Source organism: Protobothrops mucrosquamatus, unplaced genomic scaffold, assembly GCF_001527695.2.
Source record: "Protobothrops mucrosquamatus isolate PMUCROS unplaced genomic scaffold, P.Mucros_1.0 scaffold300, whole genome shotgun sequence".
Taxonomy (NCBI): domain Eukaryota; kingdom Metazoa; phylum Chordata; class Lepidosauria; order Squamata; family Viperidae; genus Protobothrops; species Protobothrops mucrosquamatus.
Genome location: NW_015386643.1, coordinates 500836 through 522944, shown reverse-complemented (window position 1 = coordinate 522944; position 22109 = coordinate 500836). Strand labels below are relative to the sequence as shown.

Sequence of the window (22109 nt, the reverse complement as noted above, 5' to 3'; positions counted from 1 at the left end):
GTGGGTCACTAGGAGTTTGAGATGGTGGCCCAAGGACCCCACAATCCATTTCTGAAGGACACGTCCTACCGATGTTCCCTTATCCTTTGCCTTGTCCTAAGCCCACCATAAGCATATCTCAGTGGTGGCGAACCTATGGCACGGGTGCCAGAGGTGGCACTCAGAGCCCTCTCTGTGGGCACGTGAGACGTCACCCCAGTCCTAGGCCTTCAGCTGGGTTTTATAAAACTTTTTCGCTTTAGGCCTCCGCTGCCGTGTGCAAAAAAAAAAGGTTCAATCAGTCAGTCAATTTCAACTTCTCGCAGGGGAAAAAAAGATCTTGCAAAGTTGGAATTGATTGATTGAACTTTTTAGTCCCACCCAGTCTGCCCTTACCACTGCAGCCACACCCACCCAATGGGCCACACCCACCCAATGGGTCACACCCACCTGGCACCCGACGATGCATAAATGGGTTTGGGTTGCAGTTTGGGCACTCAGTCTCTAAAAGGTTCACCATCACTGGCATATCTTAAGGTTATATTTAGTTCTCCAATGTTTTTCACTTCTTACACAATTCTTCTAGGGTATTTTGTTGAATACTTTGGTTGAGGATACACTGAGTGCCTGGTGTTGGGCCATCTCATTGAATCAGTCTTGTGTAGTGGTGGAAGTGCTGGTCTAGAAACCAGGAGGTAGTGAGTTCGAGTCCTGTTTCACACATGAAAGCCGGCTGGGTAACTTTGGGCCAGTCTTTCTCTCTCAGCCCTACCCATCTGACAGGGTTGTTGTGGGCAAAATAAAAGGCAAGAGTATCAGGGTGACCTGGCTGCAACAATAATTGACTGACCCTGATATCAAGGGCTGAGAGTGACTGGCCCAAAGTCAAGTATCCGGGTTTCATGCCTAAGGCGAGACTGGCACTCATAGTCTCCTGTTTCTAGCCTTGATCCTTAACCATTATACTAAACCTTCTTCATCTCCTTGCCCATTCCACACCTCTCCTGTTTCATCAATGCCCTCTGCAACCAGTTTTCCTTGGGCTAAAAGATTTCTGGCTTCTGCAGTGGGATCCTAACACTTGACCAGCCTTTGTGTTTTCGCGAGTCGAAAAGTGCGGAATTAATCAGTCTGTCTTCGCAAAACCGTATGACACTTTCACCCACGCCGTGACGCTCTAGGAAGAATATTATCAATGTGGGATTTGACCCCGCCTACCCTCTCGCTTTCTGTGCCATCTCTATGGCCAGCTGAGGTTCTAACGGAAACGGAATTAGGCCGGCAGGTAGGATGCGGAAGTGTCCGTTACAGTGGGAGAGCTCGGCTGCCCCGCGGTTGCCACCATGGCAGCGGCTGGGGGCCCCGGAGGCGGCGTTGACAGTCCGGTGGCGACGGCAGGTGAGAGAGGAGGAGGAGAAGGGAGGAGTGGGGACGTTTCGAGGTTTCTCCTTGCTCAGCAACCAAATTTCAAATATTTTCAAATCACTGATTTCCCATCTCCCTGCTCCCTATAGAGAGGCTGTGTTGCCTCCTTCTCCGGGAAGGTTTTTCCTTTCCTTCGAGCTAGCCTTCTGGATATGAATTCCCGAAGAAATAAAATAGTCCCCAACATCAGGTACTTCCTTCTTCCCACATCTCTCCCTCTGTGTATGTGTATGTGTGTGTATGTATGTGAATGTACACATGTGTATGTATGTATATGTGTATATGTATACACACACACACACATAGAGGGAGAGGGAGAGGGAGGTGGGGGGAACACGACAACCCTATTTACTGGTGGGAGTGGGGAATGTTAGCCAATTAGTTAATTTAAAAAGCAAATTGGAAGGTCTGATAGTTATCATAAAGGCTGCAAGGAGAGTTCCCTTGAGGTTTTGAGTAATAGGTATTGGGGATAATCCTGAAGAAATTAAATTAGACACTGTTCATTTCCTAATGTTGTGAGTTTCCCCATGTGCTGGGGGGTAATTGGCGTTGTGGACAAATGGACTATTTAAAATTTTTGAAACTTACTGCAAACTAAGGTAGGTACATTTCAAAGCTAGTGTGGTATATCAAGGATAAAAGTGAATCCTGTCTTTAAGATGGTAAGTGTACTTAGGCGGCAATTTATTGTAAGGCAAACTTCCTTGAAGCATTTCATATATACAAGTAGTATATATTACACAACTGAGCTCAAAATTTCCTTTGCTAAAAAAGGCAGTTGTTAAGTGAGTTTTGCCCCATTTTATGACCTTTTTGCCACAGTTGTTCAGTGAATCACTGCAGTTGTTAAGTGAATCATGAAGTTGTTAAGCAAATCTGGCTTCCCCCATTGACTTGCTTGTCGGAAGCCGTTTAAGAGGTTACGAATGGCAATCACATGACCTCAGGATGCTACAACTGTCATAAATGCATGTCAGTTGCCAAGTGCCTGAATTTTGATCATGTGACCATGGGGATGCTGCAACAGTTGTAACTATGAAAACCAGTCATCATTCACTTTTTTCAGTACTGTTGTAACTTCAAAGAGTCATTAAATGAATGGTTGTAAGTCAAGGACTAACTGTAGACAGTTATATTTGGAGTGCACCAGATTATAAATATGTCCTTTTTTTAACATTAATTTCCTTATTACTTGGTTTTCATTCAAGAAACCAAATACTTTTCGTTCCTAGAAGAGGAATGTTTTCTGCAAGATAAGGCTTATACCTTTTTTTTGCTCTCCACTTCCTGTCCAATTTGCCTCTTAAATTGATAGGCACAAGAAAGAGCAAAAGAAATAATCCGGTTTAAACATTAGCACAGAAGGATGGAAATCCTTAACCTTTTTTTGATATTGCTGGAGTTCTGAGATATGGGTCATTAGATATTGCTTCTGAATTACTTGTGTCATTTGCCAATTAGATTAGAGAGAAGGCATTTCCCCATTTGACGTCAAGAAGCTAGAATATTGGATTTAAGTGCTTTTATCACTCATTGTATTTATCAAAACCAGACACATTTCAAACAAAAAAACATAACACTATTCCCTTTTGACATGGTCAGCAATTTATTAAGATTCTTGCTCTTGGAAAGTGACAGTGGAGTTTTTCACTTCCATTCCGCAAGGTCAGTTTACGCTTGCAATTGACTCTATAGGCCTGCATTTTGAACTTTTGTACTTTTGTAAGCTAGTGTTGTACTTTTGTAAGCTAGTGTTGGAAATTTAATCAGGCATGGGGCCGACATTGTCGGCCCTTTGGGGGCAGTAGGTTAAGGGATGAAATAAACCCCTATGAAGTTAAATGTAAAAGAGGAATATAATTTTGATACGAAAAACAGTGCCTGCAAAATGTTTAATTTTGCATTGAATTTTGACAGTGCAAGCTGGAGCCTAGGGACTACAAAAATGAGACTGCAGAGCTCTTGTGTCAGCCAGGATTGCCCTCTTCTGACAATCCCCATTCTGCATCCTAGCTAGTGAGCTGGCAACTAAGGGAAGAAGGTGGGAGTTGGTCTTCATGTGTATCTGTTGGTTTGTGTGAATTCAAGCCTTGATTCTCAATGTTCTAACATCTGTTTTAGTGGTTTCTGATACAAGAAACTTAAAGGGGACCCAGAGGTTCCGAATTATTTCTTCCATCAAAATCTCTAGTGCTGTTTCTGGATGGGGATCATTTTTTCAGTGCAGCATCTCTTGTGAATCTGCTGGGGAGCGATATTGGTAGAAGGATGCTGAGCTGGTTTCTACTTTTCCTTTTCCAGGTAACCGACAGCTGAAGTACATCAGTTTAGCAGTCTTGGTGGTGCAAAATGCCACCCTCATCCTCAGCATTCGCTATGTGCGCACTTTGCCAGGGGACAGATTCTTTGCTACCACAGCGGTGGTTATGGCTGAAATTCTAAAAGGAATCACCTGCCTACTGCTCATCTTCATTCAGAAGCAAGGTGGGAATATCACACCAAGGAAAATGGAGGCCCTTAAGGAAGGGCTTGCTTGTCCCAACTTTGTTCCATATTCATTAGCAGTCTTGCTGGATTGAAATGTGTGTTTCTGCCATTGACCAGCCTAATGGTTGAATTGAAAAATCTAAATTTCTTTTAATGTCATTTCTGCGTATTACTCTTTATGACCATATCTGGATTTGGCTCACCCTAACTTTAAATAACATGGTTGAGTGCTTGCAACTTGTACACAAAAGTGGGAAGAAAACAGCAAGAAAAAAAAATATTTCTATGGACCCAGAGAGAAACAATGACATAATTAAACAGTTGAATTGTGTGAATTAATAAATAATTTAAAACATGTACATACAGTCATAAAACTCCTTCTGTAAATAGAAATATACACATTTATTTTTTAAAGAGCCAAAGTACAAAATGAAACACCTGATTAACAGACCAATTGATGTAAGGTGAGCAGTGTCTTTTCTTGTAAGGGCTTATTTTTTATTTTAATTTACTTACATGCTGGTCCGGTCAACAAGTGACTCTGGGCAGCCTGCATATGTCACTGTGTAATCGCATTAAAAGGGCAATAACCACAGTACTCATTAATTCAGCAATAACCGCAAATTAGCCCTGTAAAATCCCATAATGAACAAACGCTGTTCTACAGGGGAGCTATTCTATATTCCAGACCTTAAAGGTGTATTTGAAACAGACAGGGTTAAATGGCTTCACAGGACACACGTGTGTAGAGGAGAGCCTGATCTGGGGATGGGCTATCATTCTGGAGAAGTGGGGAGCAGTCGTGGAAGAGGTTTATCCCTGAGTTTCCTGCAGTGATATTCCTTAAGGATGGTGACCTTGAGGGAGCCCATACTCTTAGAGCTTATGGGTTGGGTCGGGGCCATTGTGAGAAAATACCTTAGAGCTTGTGACCTTTTCTTATGCCCGAGCACTGAAAAAAGGATTATTGCACACTATATCCCCGGGGAGAGTAGTATTTCTGGTTCTATCTGTTCACCCCCTTTCTGCTTGTCCTGAGTATTTTCAAAGGATAGGAACAAATATTTGCAACGTCTAATAACTAGGGATCTCTCCCTTTTGCAATTGTTATTCATGCCAAAGCAAAAAAGACTGAAAAAAAAAATAATCTGTTGTGCCTTGATATGTATAAGAAACAGTTTCCTGTCTGTATCCTTTTCCAGGTAATCTGAGACAGTTTGCTGCCTCTTTGTATGATTCCATTTTGGTACAGTATATGGACACTCTCAAGCTAGCAGTGCCTTCTCTCATTTACACCCTCCAAAACAATCTGCAGTACGTGGCCATCTCTAACCTGCCAGCAGCTACCTTCCAGGTGAGATGTTCCTCCTACTTTCATTTCCAGTCTAAAGTGCTCAGGAAATGTTAGAAGCATCTTTCCGAAGGAGAATGTCCTTCAATCTCATCTACTTTATGTATTTGCCGTTCTTTTTTTTTTAATATGTCCCTCTTCCCCACCTCAGAGTACTGAGGATGGGGATCCTGAGTTATGTTACTTTAAGTCTCTTGGGACAGTGCTTATTGAAATCCCACGCGCATATCTAGAAATATAATGTGTTTCCCCGTGTTATTATTTGATTTCATTATAAGTACACTATTTATCCAGGTGGCACTAGGGTTTGCTCACCACAGAAGTGGGAACTGTAGCTAGCTGTCTGGAAAGGACTCTCAAGATGAATGATGTTTATGTAAATTATGGAGCTCAAGCAAATCTCTTGCCCTGCTCAATTTTGAATATTTTTATGATTTGGTCTAATATACTTCACTTCTGACAATCAATTGGGGGGGGGGAACGTGCTGAATTACAAGGTTCTGAAATCTTAGCAGGTATTCTTGTTATTCTCGAAACAAATAGTCACACTATCATAAACAGTAGAGAATTCCTCTCTCTTTAAAAATGAAAGCAAACACTAATGGGATGCTGAAATGGCCAAATTGTCACAAGCTCCATTTTTTAATCCACTTTTAAGGGATTAAATAAGGGTACACACACGATCCTGGATATCTGATATTTGATTCTAAATCACTATGGTTTTCAGTTACCTTGTTTGTTTCAGTAAGATTGTGGATTTAAGGTGGATTAAATCACTGCGGTAGCATTTTGAGATTTTGGTCTCTTTTTGCAAATGGAGAATAAGAACTGAAGAGGGATCTGGATCCCTATAGTGATTTAGATTAACTTTCCCTAACCAGATGTCTTCTGGATGAGTGGAGCTGCAACTCTTCCAAGTTGCTGGGAATTCTGGGGATTGTGGTCCAATGAGTCTGGAGAGTTCTTGCATAATTTAGAGTCTGGGACTAAGGAGAACTACATAATCCTTAGGCCCCTGGCTGGTAGGCAGCTTCCTGATTCATGGCATATTGGGGTGGCTACTAAACTACACTGCCTTTCCCAGGTCACCTACCAGCTGAAGATCCTCACCACAGCTGTCTTCTCGGTGCTGATGCTCCGCAAGAGCCTGTCCAGTCTTCAGTGGCTGTCCCTCATGCTTCTTTTTGCCGGTGTAGCCATTGTCCAAGTGGAGCAGCAGCAGGCAGGGGGCAAGCCAGCCCCCAAGGGCCAGGGGATGCAACAAAGCTACATGGTGGGACTTGTGGCCGTGGTGGTGTCCTGCCTCTCATCCGGCTTTGCTGGGGTCTATTTTGAAAAGATCCTCAAGGGCAGCACAGCCTCGGTTTGGCTACGTAACGTCCAACTGGGCATCTTCGGGACCTTGCTAGGGCTGTTGGGGCTGTGGTCCACTGAGGGGGCAGCTGTAGCTCAGCATGGATTCTTCTTTGGCTACACCCCACTGGTGTGGGGAGTGATCCTGAATCAGGCTTTTGGTGGCCTCTTGGTGGCACTGGTTGTGAAATACGCCGACAACATCCTCAAAGGCTTTGCCACCTCCTTCTCCATTGTGGTGTCCACCGTGGCTTCTATCTACCTCTTTGACTTCCACCTCAACCTACTGTTTGCTCTAGGAGCAGGCCTGGTCATAGGGGCTGTCTATCTATACAGCTTGCCCAAGGGACCATTGTCCAGTCGATCCCTGGTGGGTGCAGCTATCCAGCAGCAGCAGGGCCATGGAGCACAAAGCAAGGAACTTCCTTCCGTGACTACAGATGGCTTCCTGACCAAGTCAGTACTGATCAGTTGAGAAGAACAGAACACCTCCTGCATTACCTGTCACTGGTTTCTTGTGAAGGTTCACAAAATCTGGACCCCCCCCCTTTTTTTTTTTTTTGCAACATCCATCTTTTTCACTTCTCACTCTCTTTCCCTAAGTCTTCTCTGCTCTTTCATCTCCTCCCCCTCTCTGCCTTGGTCTTTATGTTCTTAACCTGTGTGCTGACCACTCATATTCTTCCGCTTTTTCTCTCCTCTACTTCCCAAGTTATTCAGCTGCCCGTTTTATAGACCCATAACTTGTTATTTTAGCCAATTATGTATTTATGTACAATTCTCCACATACTTCAGCTGGTCATCTGCCATTGTTTGCTTGAAATTGTTCACCTTCTCTTTGACGTCTAACTTTCCTATCCGTTTCTCCACTGTCCCACCTTTGGCGACATTGGCTCCTGAAAAGCAACTTGGGGCAGAACTGTTAACGGGACTATTCTGTCCCAAGAACTTCCTTATGTCTGGTCAGCAGGGAGAAGTTTTTATAAAGAAGTGTACTTTTAATAAAAGTACACAATCACAAGAAGGATTGAGGGGGATACGTAACAGCACATAGAGAAATGTGAAGAAAAAAACGTCCTTTGCCCTTTGGAGCATACCAATGGTTTCTTAACTGCCAGATACATGAAAGTAATAGGAATTAGCTTGTTTACAGCGGTTTGCTCTGAAATTGTCAAATTTATCTACTGTAAGCAGGTGAAAACTGAACAAGAAATGTTGTGTATGGGTGCGTGCATGTAGCAGTACCAGGCCATTGAAACGAAGGTGTTGGGTATTTGAGTTGCTTGGCATTCTGCTTTTGTTCCTTCTCCAGCTCTGGTTATTATTTAGCAAACGCTGTTGGATCATTGTGGAAAGGGAACTGAGTTTAAGGTGTAGTTAATTCTTTCCTTCCTTCAGTGTGTATTTAGAATATTAAATGTTTGGGAGTTACTGGGCAAATGTTGAATCATTAGTAATTAATTAAGGTTTTGTTAGGGACAGAGAAGATGGACTGGAACAGATTGTCTCATTTCACCTAAGGGACACTTGGCTTGACGTAAGAAGAATCTCAGGGTAAAGGTTAGAGCCACCAGATAGGGGCATATAATGTATACACAGTATGGGAAGAGAAATTTGCATCAGCCAGAGATGAAAAGGATGACCATCTGCTGGTGCTGTGGCTATTAAGAGCGCCAAAATAGGCCTTCTGGAACTCCAGGACAACCACCGGGAAGTTCTATGGAGCAGAAGCTAAGAATCTGAGTGCCATTCATTTCTTTTGTATTTTGCAAGGAGGAAAGGTGATTAAATGAAAACAGGGTTCTTAGTGAATGTCTAAAGCCCATTTCAAGTGGTGTCCTCCCTCTTCGCCCACCCCCAAACAGAGGTCTCCTTTTGATCTGCACTTCCAGGCAACCATCTGTACAGGCGCACGCTAATTGTCCAACTGGATGGTTCACATGTTGTGTACATTTTGAACCTAAAAGCAACAGAAGGGCAAGAGAGGCTGGGATTCTGAGAAGTTAAGGCCCTTCTCTGCCTCAGTTTCCTTTTTATGTTAATACACGAGGCTTTTTGGGGTGTAAACTGCCTCTCCCTAATCCTTATGCATTTTATACGGACTAGGTCTGTTGGTTGAGGGGGGAGTACACTAACCCTGGAGTGTGTGTGAAGGGGGTGGGAGAGCGTTGGGTGAATTTTGTTTCCTTTTGAAATGGGGGAGGATAAACACAAGTCACCGTGATGTGTGTGAGTGTGTATGTACAAGTTTTTTTACATTGCTAATCATTTTTTTATGAATTTCTGCTTTTTTAAGGAAAACAATCAAAGAAAGCCTGTACTGTTTGTCAATGTACATAAATTATAGATGAATAAAGAGCGTGTATTTATTTAGCCTTACTGCTTAATGATTGAGGAAGCCTTGAAAAGGGCAGATCTGTCTCATGCTGCATGTCTAACCCTATTAACACTGGGAGATGGCTGGGGCAAGGATGGGACGGCCTTTTCACTTGAGATCGGGGTCAGCTTCAAACCACTTGGTTTGGTGGACATCCAAATGAGAAAGGCTTGGATAGAGTATTTGTTTTTCACATACCTGTGAGTCAGTTGAAATGTAATGACTGAAGCAGCAGCTAGTAGTATCTGAAACAATACGTGCACGCGATACATACTGAAATGCAGAAAGCCATTGACTTGTCACATAAAACGTTGCAATTTGGTGGCAGTTTTTAAAAGGGTTCTTGGGTGCCATACTCAAGTTTTTAAAAGGCCACTGACAGCTTCGATGCTTCAGATTGTACATCCCTATCAGAAGGAACAGCCGGAGCCTAACTCTTCCATTTGATTCAGAATAAACAGCACTCTCTAATCATTAAAGTTGGGCTTGGCTTTACCAACAGTTAAGTATGTTAAAATTAGAATTACATAATACTCAAGGGCCGGGAACTGACATTGCACTTTGCAGTTCAGATTGGTCTAAAGTGTGTCTACTTACAGTATAAAGTCCACATGCATTATGATCCAATATTGCCTTTCACAAGTGGGAATAAAATGGCTCCTGCAAATTCTTTCCTCAGAATTCTACCCGCCTCCTAAAGAAGTTCCACCCTGAGCATTTGGATGATGCATCTGAACTTCAGTGCTCAGACACCTAAACCAAAAATGGAAGATTGGGTCTCTAGAACTGTAGGATTCCCTCCCAATCAAACAGGAGAGATGCAATTTCCTGTTATGCATACTGTAAAAATCTGAGGGGGAAATAAACCCTTCCTAGGAAAAGAAATTCCAATTACAGTGGGCACAGTGTAATAACATAGATAATGACTCCTCTTATTTGATCCATGATTTATTCCAAGGAACCAGCTCTGGAGCACATGAAAATGGGTCATGTTGCATTCTCATCGAGGCCCAATGTAGCATTCTGCCAGATCTGATGCACCACCTCAGACTGCAGAATGACAGATTTGCTTGCTTGAATTGATCTTCCCTCCCCATGACCAAGATAGAAAGTAAGACGGCAAAGACTGAAACCTTGGTTTCCATGGGGAAGAACAGTTGGTAAGTAGAATGGGATTGGGTCAGTCTTAAGATTTCCAAGTGGATCTGGAAAGAGCTGTCCTTGAAGGTTTTAAAGAAGTGGCGGTGAAATTTTAGTGGCCAATAAACAGGATTAAATGGCATTTTCAAAGAGTCATCGAGCGGATTTTCTGTGCTATCCAATATTTCCTTATCTCACAAGAAGACTGGTAACTTATAAGGATTAATAAAGATTAAAAGTAAGCAAAATTATGCACATTTTGCTTAACTGATAAATCTTGGAAGATCTAAACCACTGCTTTCAGAACATTGTCTTTAAAAAAAAAAGTTGCAGCATAAGGTAAAATATTTGATGTGAGCTGTGGATGAACAGGTAGGAATTGCTGAGCCAAATCGGATCAGAGGAATTTCTATAACCCAGCTAGATTGTCTTCAGCATTGATTCTGCTCTGCAGGTTCCAGTTAGATGAACATACTACAGCCCGTTTTCTGGGGGGCTCCAATTGATTAGACTAGTGCATATCTCTTGGAAAGCACTGGGCCCCTCTTGAAACTTAATTTTCATCACCTGGGGATCTTACCATTTCTCCATTCTGGATTTGTAACCAAACTGATAAATTTTTGCTGCTTTGGAGATTCATATTTGAGCACTAATTTATAATAAGATTAGAACCACCGGCAGTTCTTTGCTGTTATCTTCTACATAACACTGTTAATATTGTGAGTTCTGTGGTTACTCCCAGGCAGAAATAGTGGTCATAGTTCATATATGCTTAACTATGAGTTTACTGAATAAACACCTAATTTTGCACAAAGTGCTGAGCCATGATTGGACTAATAATGAACTAATAAATATCAATTAACCAAAACTGATTTGATTCACACAACATGCTAACCAACTAAGAAAGCCACAATTACGTCTTAGCACAATATGTAGGTTCAATTTGGGGGCCCATTTCAAATGCAAGTTGAGACATTTGCTTGCTCCAGACAACTGCTGTGGGGGTAACTCCTGCTTTGCCACTTTACTTTTTTTTTCTTTGCTAAATATGAGAGATAATTATTGCCCTTTTTAAAAAAAAAAGGTTGCCAGGAACATCCAGAGTTTTGTGAGTTGCAGAGAAAGGAAAATACTCTTTCCTAAAACTGCAGCTAAAGCAGACCTTTTCCTTCTAATGTTTAATTTCTAATTGGAGTTTGTTGCATGAAAGAATTCAAAATAATATTCCCCCATCTTGGGTTGGGGTTTTTGTTTTGTTTTGTTTTGTTTTGCTCAAACTACATTGCTTGTTGGCATGATTTATTCTGGCTGTATTTACAGATCTGGCTCAATGAGCAGAGGAGGAAGTACTAAATAGGTCAGTGTCCTAGATACTGTGACAATATTGTCGTAACAACCTTGTTAAATTAAGAACACAATGTACCACAAGCCAGTAAACATTTTAGCCTTGCTTATGGCATCATAGAGCATTTATAATTCATTGCATCCTGGAAACCCAGGAAACTGGGTAAACTGCGTAAACCATTGGTTGGGATAATTGGCTGAGCATGTAATTGAAACACAGCAAGCCTTTGTAATGTAATGTAAAAAAAAAACATGCCATTGCTTATATTACATGGAATCTGTGCATATAATTCCTCTTTGCCAAATGGGCACCATTTGCCCTAATCTATATGATGATCTATTAAGTGGACTAATGGAATAATTGCTAAATTTTGATCTTCCCACAGAAAGCATTCAAACATATTATTTGCTCCGTCACTCCAACCACTTTAGGTGGCTCTAGCTAGAAGGGGACAACTTTCCAATAAACAGAGCTTTGATGTTCCCTTCCCTGATCCAAATGCAGTGCTATCAGGAATGGAGTTGATCCCATATTGTATTCTAGATGTTACCAAACCACCACGCCAATATTCCCAGCCAGCTTGGGTAGTGATAAAGGATGCTGGGAGTTGTAGTTCAGTGCTATTTGAAAGGCCACAGATTACCCATTCTGGTAATTTACCATGTTGGTCTAAGGGTACCTTGCTTAGCAAAGCTATCAGAACAACCTAAGAAGTTTGAGCTGAACTCAAAAGTCTCAGATCAGAGAAAACCCATGACATGCTCTTCAATCCTGCTAGATGGCTTAATTAACCATCGGAGAGATATTTTTCTAGGGATATCCACAAGAAGTGTCAACAGTGTAAAAATGGGAGTGCAACTGGGTGATGATCATGCCCCAGTCTTTCTACATGAACCTAAGACAGGGCAGGGCTTTGATCCTCCCAGTTGGGCCTGCTAGTTTGCCTCTAACACACCCATTCCCACCCCCCACCCCCCTGGAAACCCAGTTGAATGTCTTTGAAGCCCTCGTGAGTATAAAAAACTTGGGAAACCTGTAACCGGCAAATATAAAAAACAAAACAAGAAATCATGGGAGTGATATGCTTCTGCGATAGTTGTCTCTGTTCCTTTATAGGCAAAATTCATTTTCTAATATATCCAAAGTGGAAATGTGTTTTTGTTATTCCTAGCACTGATGAAGTTACTTGATTTGGTATAATGAAACGTCTTCAAGAAAGCCAGCAAGCTCAGAGATCACTAAGGACTTCATAGTTATTTCTTTCTGTGGCAGAAGGTTTTTGATTGCTGCAGACTAGGAAAAAGGGCTTACTTGATTAAATTTCAATTGGTAATAGCAAGGTCCAATAGAGTTTGTTATTATCCATGGTGGGATTTGCTGCAATACATTCAGTTCTAAATTGTTCACAAACCATGATTGTGTTCGGAGAACAGTAAACCAAAATCATCATGGTTTAATTGCAGTATGTGAACCCAGCCATTATTAAAAACCACCCACATAGGCATAAGGGCTAGAAGCCTGCTGCTGTTTTGAAATTTTTGGAAAACTGCAATTCTGAAAGGGTCAGACTGTCAACTTAGGGCTGCCTACCATGATCACATAATATATATGGTTCTGGTTTCGTCTGAGCACCAAATCCCATTATCAAAGTGAAGGGCCTTCTCAGAAAGCTATAGTCAGGCTACTGCATACTGCAATTAAAGACTTATAAAACACCAAGGGATATCGTTCCATATTATTCATGCTCGCTTATTGGTAGAGCGCATGATCAAATCAATAGGTTTCAGTAACCAAGGCTAGGATAGTAATGAGGATTCTTTTATCTAAATTCCTGACTTTGGCAAGGAATAGATTGTAGAGAAAGAAAAATATGAGTGATCACCCTTCCCCTGTACCATCTAGATTAGTGAATCACTGTTGAGACTGAGGAAAGTGAGTAATTTGCTTAGAGGCAGATGGAGTATCCTAAGAGCTGACCACTCGCCAGGTCCTGTCCCAGACTAAGCTCAACCATTCTTCTGCTTTTTTTCAGGGTCTCAGCTAAAGAGAAAGGTTCTTAAAGCAGCAAAGAAAACCACCACAGAAGACGTCAGCACCATTTCAGCTGTGATGCTTTCCTGGATTAATGAAACCTTCTGCCAATGCTCACAGGATGCAGAACAATTCACGGCACCGAGTGTGCAGGAAAGACAGGACTCATTTTCTCAGATGTGCCTTTTGATCGCCTGATGCGCTTTATCGAGCTGATCTCTCGTTAAGACCTGCCTCACATACGGGACTGAACCAGAGGGGTTCCAGTAGCAATTAATGGCCCATTTAGATCAGGGGTAGGCAACCTCGGCTCTTTTATGACTCATGGACTTCAACTGACTCAGGAATTCTGGGAGTTGAAGTCCATGAGTCATAAAAGAGCCGAGGTTGCCTACCCCTGATTTAGATGATCAATTATATCATCCCAAAGGAGTAAAGGAGCTATTGGAGCTGATTTTTTTTAAATGACGCAATACCCTTAATTGATTGTCTCAGTAACATGGTGTGGCAATTTGAATTCTAAGGTTTGTTCCTTGTGTTTGCCAAAAATTCTTGCCAGGAGTCTCTTACAAATTGCAACACTGAGGACCAATTCTTTCTCCTTCCCTGATTCTGCTTTGTTTACAATATAGCTGGGATGGGGGCGGGGGGGGAGAGAAATTTTATAAGTTCAAAAACTTGCTCATACCTTTTGTGATATTAATACTAATTATAGAATGGTCCTAGGTGGCAGTAGGAGTGAGTTCAGGAAGAAAATAATCATGTGTGAACCACCCTCGGCCCCCGATTCTTGTGCACTGAGATTGATTCCGAACAACCGTTCTGTTCTGAATGACAGACATTATCAGAACAGTTGTTAACTTGTCTTAAGGCTTTGCTCTTAATTCCACCGGAGAATCTGCAGCAGAGACTAACCAAGTCTAAACTCCATGGCTTCGCTCTGCATTGCTTTCCGCAGCTGAGCTGGCAAAAGTCTGGCCTGGGCAAATCCAGATTCTGGAGACCAAAAAGAAGACAACCTATTAACTTGTTGCTTTCCATTCCTGTTTCTCTTTGTGCACTGAGCCTTTCCCTCCCCTATACAAAGGGAGAGAGTGTTCCTTTTTACTCCCTATGGCTTCCCTTCCAGTCATGTATTAGTGCAGAACTGTAGCATTGTATCAAGTATTAATTGCGTTATAAAGACAGTGTTGAGATTATATGGAACTAATGTGTTACATTTTAAATACTACTATGCAGCTTTGTATATTTTATTTATTCTTGTAAAAACATAATACAGATTCTTAAAGCAAGCAAGCCAGGTGTCAACTGATCATTTATTAAGCAGAATCAAACAGCTGCGTGTCTTAGCTACTCTGAGGAGCTGAGGGAGGAGGAGGGGGCGGGAAGGTGCGCTGGCTTCCATCTCCTTGCCTTGGCTGGGCCTTACTAGCCAGACTCTACAAACCTGTTTGCAAACGTTTTCTTTACGCCGTGCAAATATTATAAGCTGATAAAAATTGTTATATGGGAAAAACCAATGCGTGTTTTCCCTCAACTTTTTATAGACATTCAAAGTGGGATGGGAGAAGGAGATGGAGACCCGTGAGGAGACTGTTCCCTGCAGAAGTCAGCAGGTCGATCAGTGTAAAACCTCTTCCGCAGGGGAAAAAAACCCGCCTCTCCAAAGCCCCAAAGATGTTGGGAACTTACAGCCTTTCAGAAGCCTCTGAACTATAAAAACCAGCATCTCTTTACCACTGACATGCCAGAGTTGTAGTAAAGATCTGGAAAGGCTGCCACTGGCCCGGTCTGCAGTCCGGAGGGAGCCCTGCTCTTGCAGCAGGCCTTTCAGAACGTAATGACCAAATACATTCAAGGATAAAAGGAGCAGCGGGCATCTCAGTCCTGCTGCTTGGCTCGAGAAGCTTCTGCATTCGCACGCAAGACAGCCCCAGGGCTTGGGTAAGGGCGCTGCTGGAAGAGTGGACCGGCGGCCGTGGTATCTGCACCGGTCTTGGCTTCATTCCGCTTGGGCAGCCCCGTGGACCAGGTTCCCCTTGAGGTGTAGAAAAGATGCAGAGACAAAGTTGTTATCGCTGGCTCTTCTCCAAGACTGTCACTGGCACTTTGCCTCTGTTTTCTAACGTCATCTAGCCTTGGTCCTACCCCGCCTGCATCCACTCTCCTAGTTCTCAGCTCCTAAAACAGCCTGAAGTGCTTGGTGACTTTTAAAATGCCATGAGCACCTTTAAGACAGGAACACTTGAGCATCTGATCGGTAACAGTTTGAGAAAATGAAATAATGTAGTTACAGAGACAGAATTTCATTTCCTTATCAGCCAGGTTTTCCTAGAAAAAAAGCAAGCTTCCAGTCCCAACAGATCCAAGTCTGCTAAAATATAGAATGGATAATTTAAAATGCCTGAATGCATCTCGCTGATAATTCCAGCAGACAACTGGCACACACGAAACTGCCATACATCAAATCTGAGCAAAGAAAGATATAGTCCAGTGATGGCGAACCTTTTAGAGACCGAGTGCCCAAACTGCAACCCAAAACCCACTTATGCATCGTTGGGTGCCGAGTGGGTGTGGCCATTGGCTGGGTGTGGCCCATTGGGTCGGTGTGGCCCAGTGGGTGGGCGTGGCTGCAGTGGTAAAAAGTTCAATCAATTTCAACTTTGCAAGATCTTTTTTTTCCCCGCAAGAAGTTGAAATTGACTGATTGATTGAACCTTTTTTTTTTTGCACATGGTGGCGGAGGCTTAAAGCAAAAAGGTTTTATAAAACCCAGCTGAAGGCCTAGGACTGGGGCGACGGTGCACGTGCCCACAGAGAGGGCTCTGAGTGCCGCCTCTGGCACCCGTGCCATAGGTTCGCCACCACTGATATAGTCCAATCATAATTTCTGATTAGTGAAACCTCTTTTAAGATCCAGCAGGGAGCTATTCACATTTTTTTTAAACACCCACTTCCTGTTATCTCTTTCAATACTGAATCTGGAAACATTTGCCCTCTCCCAGTGCCTACTTCTGATCTGCCAAGCAGCCGTTTTTCCGCCATGATACTCAGCTTCAGCAGAAGGCTTGAAGCAGTAAGTGGAGCTTTCTACCGAGCAGACTCACCGAGGAGCGTCGGAGTAAGCGCTGGGGTCCATGGGATCAAGTTCTTCATCTTTTCGGCTTGCTATAGAGAAGAAAGACAAGAAGGATGCCAGACTTTGATAATCACTCTCTCTTATGGGGTTAAGAGAAACCCAGCTCTCCAAGAGGAGACACTGTATGCCTCTAGCTCAGGGGTAGGCAACCTTGGCTCTTTTATGACTCGTGGACTTCAACTCCCAGAATTCCTGAGCCAGCATGGTTGAAGTCCACGAGTTATAAAAGAGCCAAGGTTGCCTACCCCTGCTCTAGCTGAAAGACATTGGGGAGCTCAAGGTAGGGAATCTGCTTGTTACCCTTTTTGCTCTTAGGATAGGGGGCCAATTCTTCCCGCCGGTGATAGCGACGTTCCTTCACCTCTTCACGCTCTACCTTATCATGGAAGCGTTCTGCCTTGCTTTCAGCATCTAAAGGAGATGAATATTTTTGCGTTAGTTTTCTGAAAGCCTACCACTTCCCTTCCCTTCTGCACTGTCATTTTTTTTCCCTTTTGGTTGTTCTTAAACAATAATGTATCTAAGTAGGCACTGCACACACAGGTAGTCCTTGGCTAGAGACTACAGTTGGAACCAACAGCTTTAAGTGGTCACTACATGGGACCGCGACTTTTCGTATGATCTTACTTCAGCTTTCCTTTGCTTTTGACAAACCTGGGAAGGTTGTAAACGCTAGTATTGGCAATAGAGCTAGTTTTTCGTCACTGTTGCTAAATAAAGTAGACACTAAATGAGGACAACCTGTAAGTGGATTGTTATTTCCTCTGCTTTGGAAATCTTTTGAAAACTGAATTGCACCTAAGCAGCATAATCAGTGGCCACCTAACACCACCTGAACACCTCCATAACCAGTTAACTATCAAAACAGCAGCATGCACGGCTCCTTGTGAAAGAGAGGGAGAGAAGATCATTGATGCAGTTTTAATAGCTTTTCATTGCTGATGAACACTACAAGTACAACCATCTATTCCCTCTCCTATAAGATTGCCCACTGACTATTTATTGTGATGCAACAAGCAATTGTGGCAGAGAGTAGATGACGCTATCCTTTTTCATAAAATCAAGTATTATCTGTTTAATGACTCCAGATCAAATCGCTAGTAATTAACCCCACACTTCCATTCCATTCCATTCCTCTTCATGACTGCATATATTTTCTGTATGCCCCCCCCTGTATCGGGGGGGGGGGGGGAGAAACAGAGAGGGAGAGAGATGTAAAAACTGTGGCCAGGCCTGTGGTTCACTGGGCTGGCAACAAATGCAGCAGGAGAATCTGGTATGTTTCAAGATTTTAGATAGCTTTTTTTTTACTTCTCACATTACAGCTGCATGTTTTCCCACCTCAAAATGATGGAAAAATGCACCACTCAAAGGGTTCTAGAATTTATTTTTCCTTTAAAAATAGAGGAGGATCATACCCACAGTCACGGTTTCACTTAGTGACCACTTTATTTTAACTGAGTTGCTGGTTCCAATTGTGGTCTCTAACTGAGGACTACCTATATATGCTGGCTACTTATGTACATTTTTGTTTAAGAACAACAACAACAAAAAATGCCAGTGCAGAAGGGGTGTCCAGAGGCCATAGATTATCCATCCTCACTCTGTAGCCTTAAGCAGACATTCATTCTCACCAGAGGCCAGATCAAATTTTCTGTGCTTCTGGAGATTAATGCCCATATTCATTTAAGACCAGTCTATAGTTTCCCTACTATGACCTACTCACCCAAAACACCGTATATAAAACAAAACATTCTTACCTAAGCTGTTCTTCAGTTTTTTGGCTGCTTTGGTCATCACCGAGTTGGGATCGTTAGGCGAGAGCCATGAAACGAGATCACTTTCTATGTTCCAATAATAAGGCAGGCAGCTACAAGCAGAACAGAATCATATTTGCAACCTCTAGAGCCAATAGCAATAGTTCCAAACCTCCATTTTCCCCATTCTCCGGAAACAATGAACTTTATTCTCAACATTTTTTGTCAAAAGCCATTGGAATTTTAAAAACCTGAATTTATTTTAGTTAAACTGATATCCCACTTTTTTTCCCCAGTTCCCTGCTCACAATACACCTCCCTGAAAAACAAAAACCTCAAACCCAAGACTGCAGGGTAACTAGTCCAAAGTCACCCAGTGAGCTTCATGGCTGAGGGATGTAAACTTGGGTCTTGCTTTTAGGATTAGCTATCTACTACTATCAAGCAGTCAAGAAATAAGCTGCAGCCTAGCACTTGGTAGAATAGCCATGAAGATATTCAGATGCTGAGATGTGTTTATATCTACCAAGATCAAAATCATACAAGCAATGATTTCCCTGTGACATGTTATAAAAGCAACGGTTGGACTTTTCAAGAAGCAGGGTAGACAGCTTAAGATAAGAAAACAAACATATGGATCAAGTAACATATCAATTCAGAGTTGTCACTTAAGGCACAAATGGTCATATTTTAGACACTTTATGCAAATACCTAGCTGTCTTGAAAAGGTAGAAGAAAGCAGAGAATGATCAGCAGCAAGCTGAATGGACTCAATTACAGCAATAATGGGTACATATTCACCATTTATTCAGGAAGACCTGAGGGACCAAGCTGGTGAAAGATTATCCCATAGAAAACCTATTTATGTGATCACTAAGAGTCAACACCAACTTCATGACCCATCATCATCATCATCATGGTTAACATAATTCGCGGGTTGGTATAATATTCTGACTCCAATCTAGGTAACATAATCAAAATTTTCAGGCACAGAAGATTTCTCCCAACCTAATAAATGCCATCTATCATGTAAATCTTCAGAATATCCTTCAGAAATCGTGGGTGCTTCATCACTGGAGGTTTTTAAGAAGAGACTGGACAGTCACTTGTCTGAGATGGTATATAGGTTCTCCTGCTTGAGCGGGGGGCTGGACTAGAAGACCTCCAACGTCCCTTCCAGCTTCTATTCTATTCTATTCTATTCTATTCTATTCTATTCTATTCTATTCTATTCTATTCTATTCTATTCTATTCTTCTATTCTATTCTTATGACAAACAGCTTACTCAGTAATATCGATTGGCCCACCCCTTCTTTTCTCAGTGTTCTCAGACAGCCATAAAAGCTTAACTTTTCAGAAAAGCATTTAGTTACTTCCACATTATATTAATTGATTTTTGCTTTTGAATCCTATTAATACTGTATGTACCCCAAAGTCTGTAGATTTGGAAGCATATATGTAGTAATAATATTCTGCTGGATCAGAGATATGAAAAACAATAAAAAGTGTGCCAACTCAGTGATGGCTATAGACAGCACATCTTTCCTCCTTCATATTTCAGAGATCAGCTAACAGAACCAGAAACACATCCCTGATCAGGCACTGATGAATACTGGCACCAATCCTGCGAGCACAGACTAAAAACACTCTGATAGAAATCATTAGCAGGGCATACTGAGCACTCACTATACACTTACCAAACTGGGTCGATGACTTTGTACCAGTTTGGTGGCAGGCTCTCCATTCTTGTGGCTTCATAATCAACGTGATCATCATCATAATCTTCTGCAATTATTTCCTCTTCCGGCTCTTATGTGGAAAGAAACAGGATCAGGCTTGAAAAAAAAGATGGGGTCAACAGGTGGCAAAATTACACAATCCATAATGGATACCAATTTTAGAGACCCAAATTAACGACTTCGGAACTAACCAGCTCTAGTTCCTCGGTACTATCCCAGATGCTCATCCTTGGCTTGTAGCCATCCTATACAAGTTATCTTCCTCCTATTTTTTTATTTTTTTTTGTACTTACCAGGTTCTACATGCTTCAGCAGGCCTCGCCTGGCCAGGCGGGACTGCAATGCCACTGGCAGAGGCATCAGATTGGAGCAGATGTGCAAATGTTGCTTTTCCAATCAGTTTTCTATACTTGAGAGAAATGTCATCCATTACATTTAGCACTTGTCACTGCTCTTTTCAGAACATGCACACTACTCCATAAGCTTTTATACCAGAATTCTTTAATACTATTTTTCGGAATATATGGGATTCAACTTTTATGGATGAGTTTAGATATAATCCATCAGAGCACCACTTTCTCTTTTTCCTGTCTACATGCTTTCCCCTAGGAATCAAGTAAAGTCTTTAAAAGTGTATTTGACTCCCTTACACCAACTTAATCAGAATTTGGAATGACATCAAATGGATAGCTTAGTGACAAGCCCCCCCCCATGAACGGATTAGTCCAGGGCTAGGCAACCTTGGCTCTTTTATGACTCGTGGACTTCAACTCCCAGAATTCCTGAGCCAGCCTGGCTCAGGAATTCTGGGAGCTGAAGTCCACGTGTCATAAAAGAGCCAAGGTTGCCTACCCCTGGACTAGGCTAAGGCTAAAATTATTTTATTGAGATTGGGTAATTGTAACAGGATCTTGCAAGTTTAACCTGTGCCTTAGGAATGTTCTGATTCAATTCTTCCAAAGCTGATAAAATTGCTGCCACACTATATCAGACTACAGTCAGGACTGCGTGCAAACCAAAACGCTCATTACATAGAATTCTCAAGAGGAAGAATTGCTCGGGTCTACCCTAGCTGGCTCAGTTTTTAAGACTTGGCGTAGTCTTAATTAGGTTTTAGTATAGGTTTTTATATGGGGTATTTTAGAGCAGGCCTTTATTTATTTAATTTGATTTTAGAATAGATATTTATTGTGATTTTTATTATCGCCTGTTCACCGCCCTGAGTCCCGTAAGGGAGATATGGCGGTATACAAATCTAAATAAACATAAACATAAACATATAAAATGATCATATTTATTCTAACCGTGATTTTTTTTTAAAAAAAGTTACACCCTGTCCTCATATAATTGAAGAGCACAAACACGAGAGTTCTTTCCACCTTTAACATATTTTATCCCACTTTTAAAATTCCAAGACCTTACAAGAGGGGTAAGCAACCTTGGCTCTTTTATGACTCGTGGACTTCAACTCCCAGAAATCCTGAGCCAGCATGGCTGGCTCAGGAATTCTGGGAATTGAAGTCCACGAGTCATAAAAGAGCCAAGGTTGCCTACCCCTGCCTTAGAACCTGTGTCCGAGGGCTCTATTTATTATCGTCGTTTCTGTGTAAGAAGTGATTCTTGAAAAAAGCTTAGCTCAGGCAGTATTAATGCTCACTGGGCGGCCAGTCCCAGTTCACTCTTCTACATTTCCGTCAGTCTCACCTTCTTAACGCCCCAGAGAGCCACGCACACGCCCGCACGCGCTCAAGAAAAACCCCGGTCACCTGGCAAACAGACCTTCACATTACCGGATCCACAGCCGTTCCTGTTGCTCCTGGAACCACCTACACGTGACACATTTACACCAATCCGCGGCCCAACAGAATTGCTCTCTTCCCCCCCCCATAAGCTTTTCCCCGCCTCCTCAAACGTCATCGTTAAATGAAAATCAACCAACCAATCCCAGGGAAAAAGGGCTCAATTTTTTTGGACCCACCCTCT

General features: G+C 42.2%; 2 protein-coding genes across 3 annotated transcripts; one reads left to right on the top strand and one right to left on the bottom strand.

Moving 5' to 3' along the window:
* Nucleotides 1-1285: 1285 nt before the first annotated feature.
* SLC35A2 (solute carrier family 35 member A2) lies at nucleotides 1286-7137 on the top strand. Its single transcript, XM_015814956.1, has 4 exons — nucleotides 1286-1377; nucleotides 3709-3891; nucleotides 5097-5248; nucleotides 6330-7137. Exons 1-4 carry the CDS (start codon nucleotides 1323-1325, stop codon nucleotides 7071-7073), a joined length of 1134 nt encoding a protein of 377 aa, XP_015670442.1. The 5' UTR covers nucleotides 1286-1322; the 3' UTR covers nucleotides 7074-7137.
* Nucleotides 7138-15139: 8002 nt separating this feature from the next.
* Nucleotides 15140-21960, bottom strand: PQBP1 (polyglutamine binding protein 1). 2 transcript variants are annotated; one of them, XM_015814952.1, is made up of 7 exons: nucleotides 21831-21960; nucleotides 20420-20530; nucleotides 20085-20196; nucleotides 18391-18500; nucleotides 16931-17041; nucleotides 16599-16659; nucleotides 15140-15529 (listed from the first exon to the last, which is right to left on the bottom strand). In XM_015814952.1, exons 2-7 carry the CDS (start codon nucleotides 20484-20486, stop codon nucleotides 15373-15375), a joined length of 618 nt encoding a protein of 205 aa, XP_015670438.1. In that variant the 5' UTR covers nucleotides 20487-20530; nucleotides 21831-21960; the 3' UTR covers nucleotides 15140-15372. The 2 variants fall into 2 exon arrangements, with proteins under 2 accessions (XP_015670438.1, XP_015670439.1); XM_015814953.1 differs by having other exon boundaries at nucleotides 21906-21960.
* Between the last annotated feature and the right edge of the window lie 149 nt (nucleotides 21961-22109).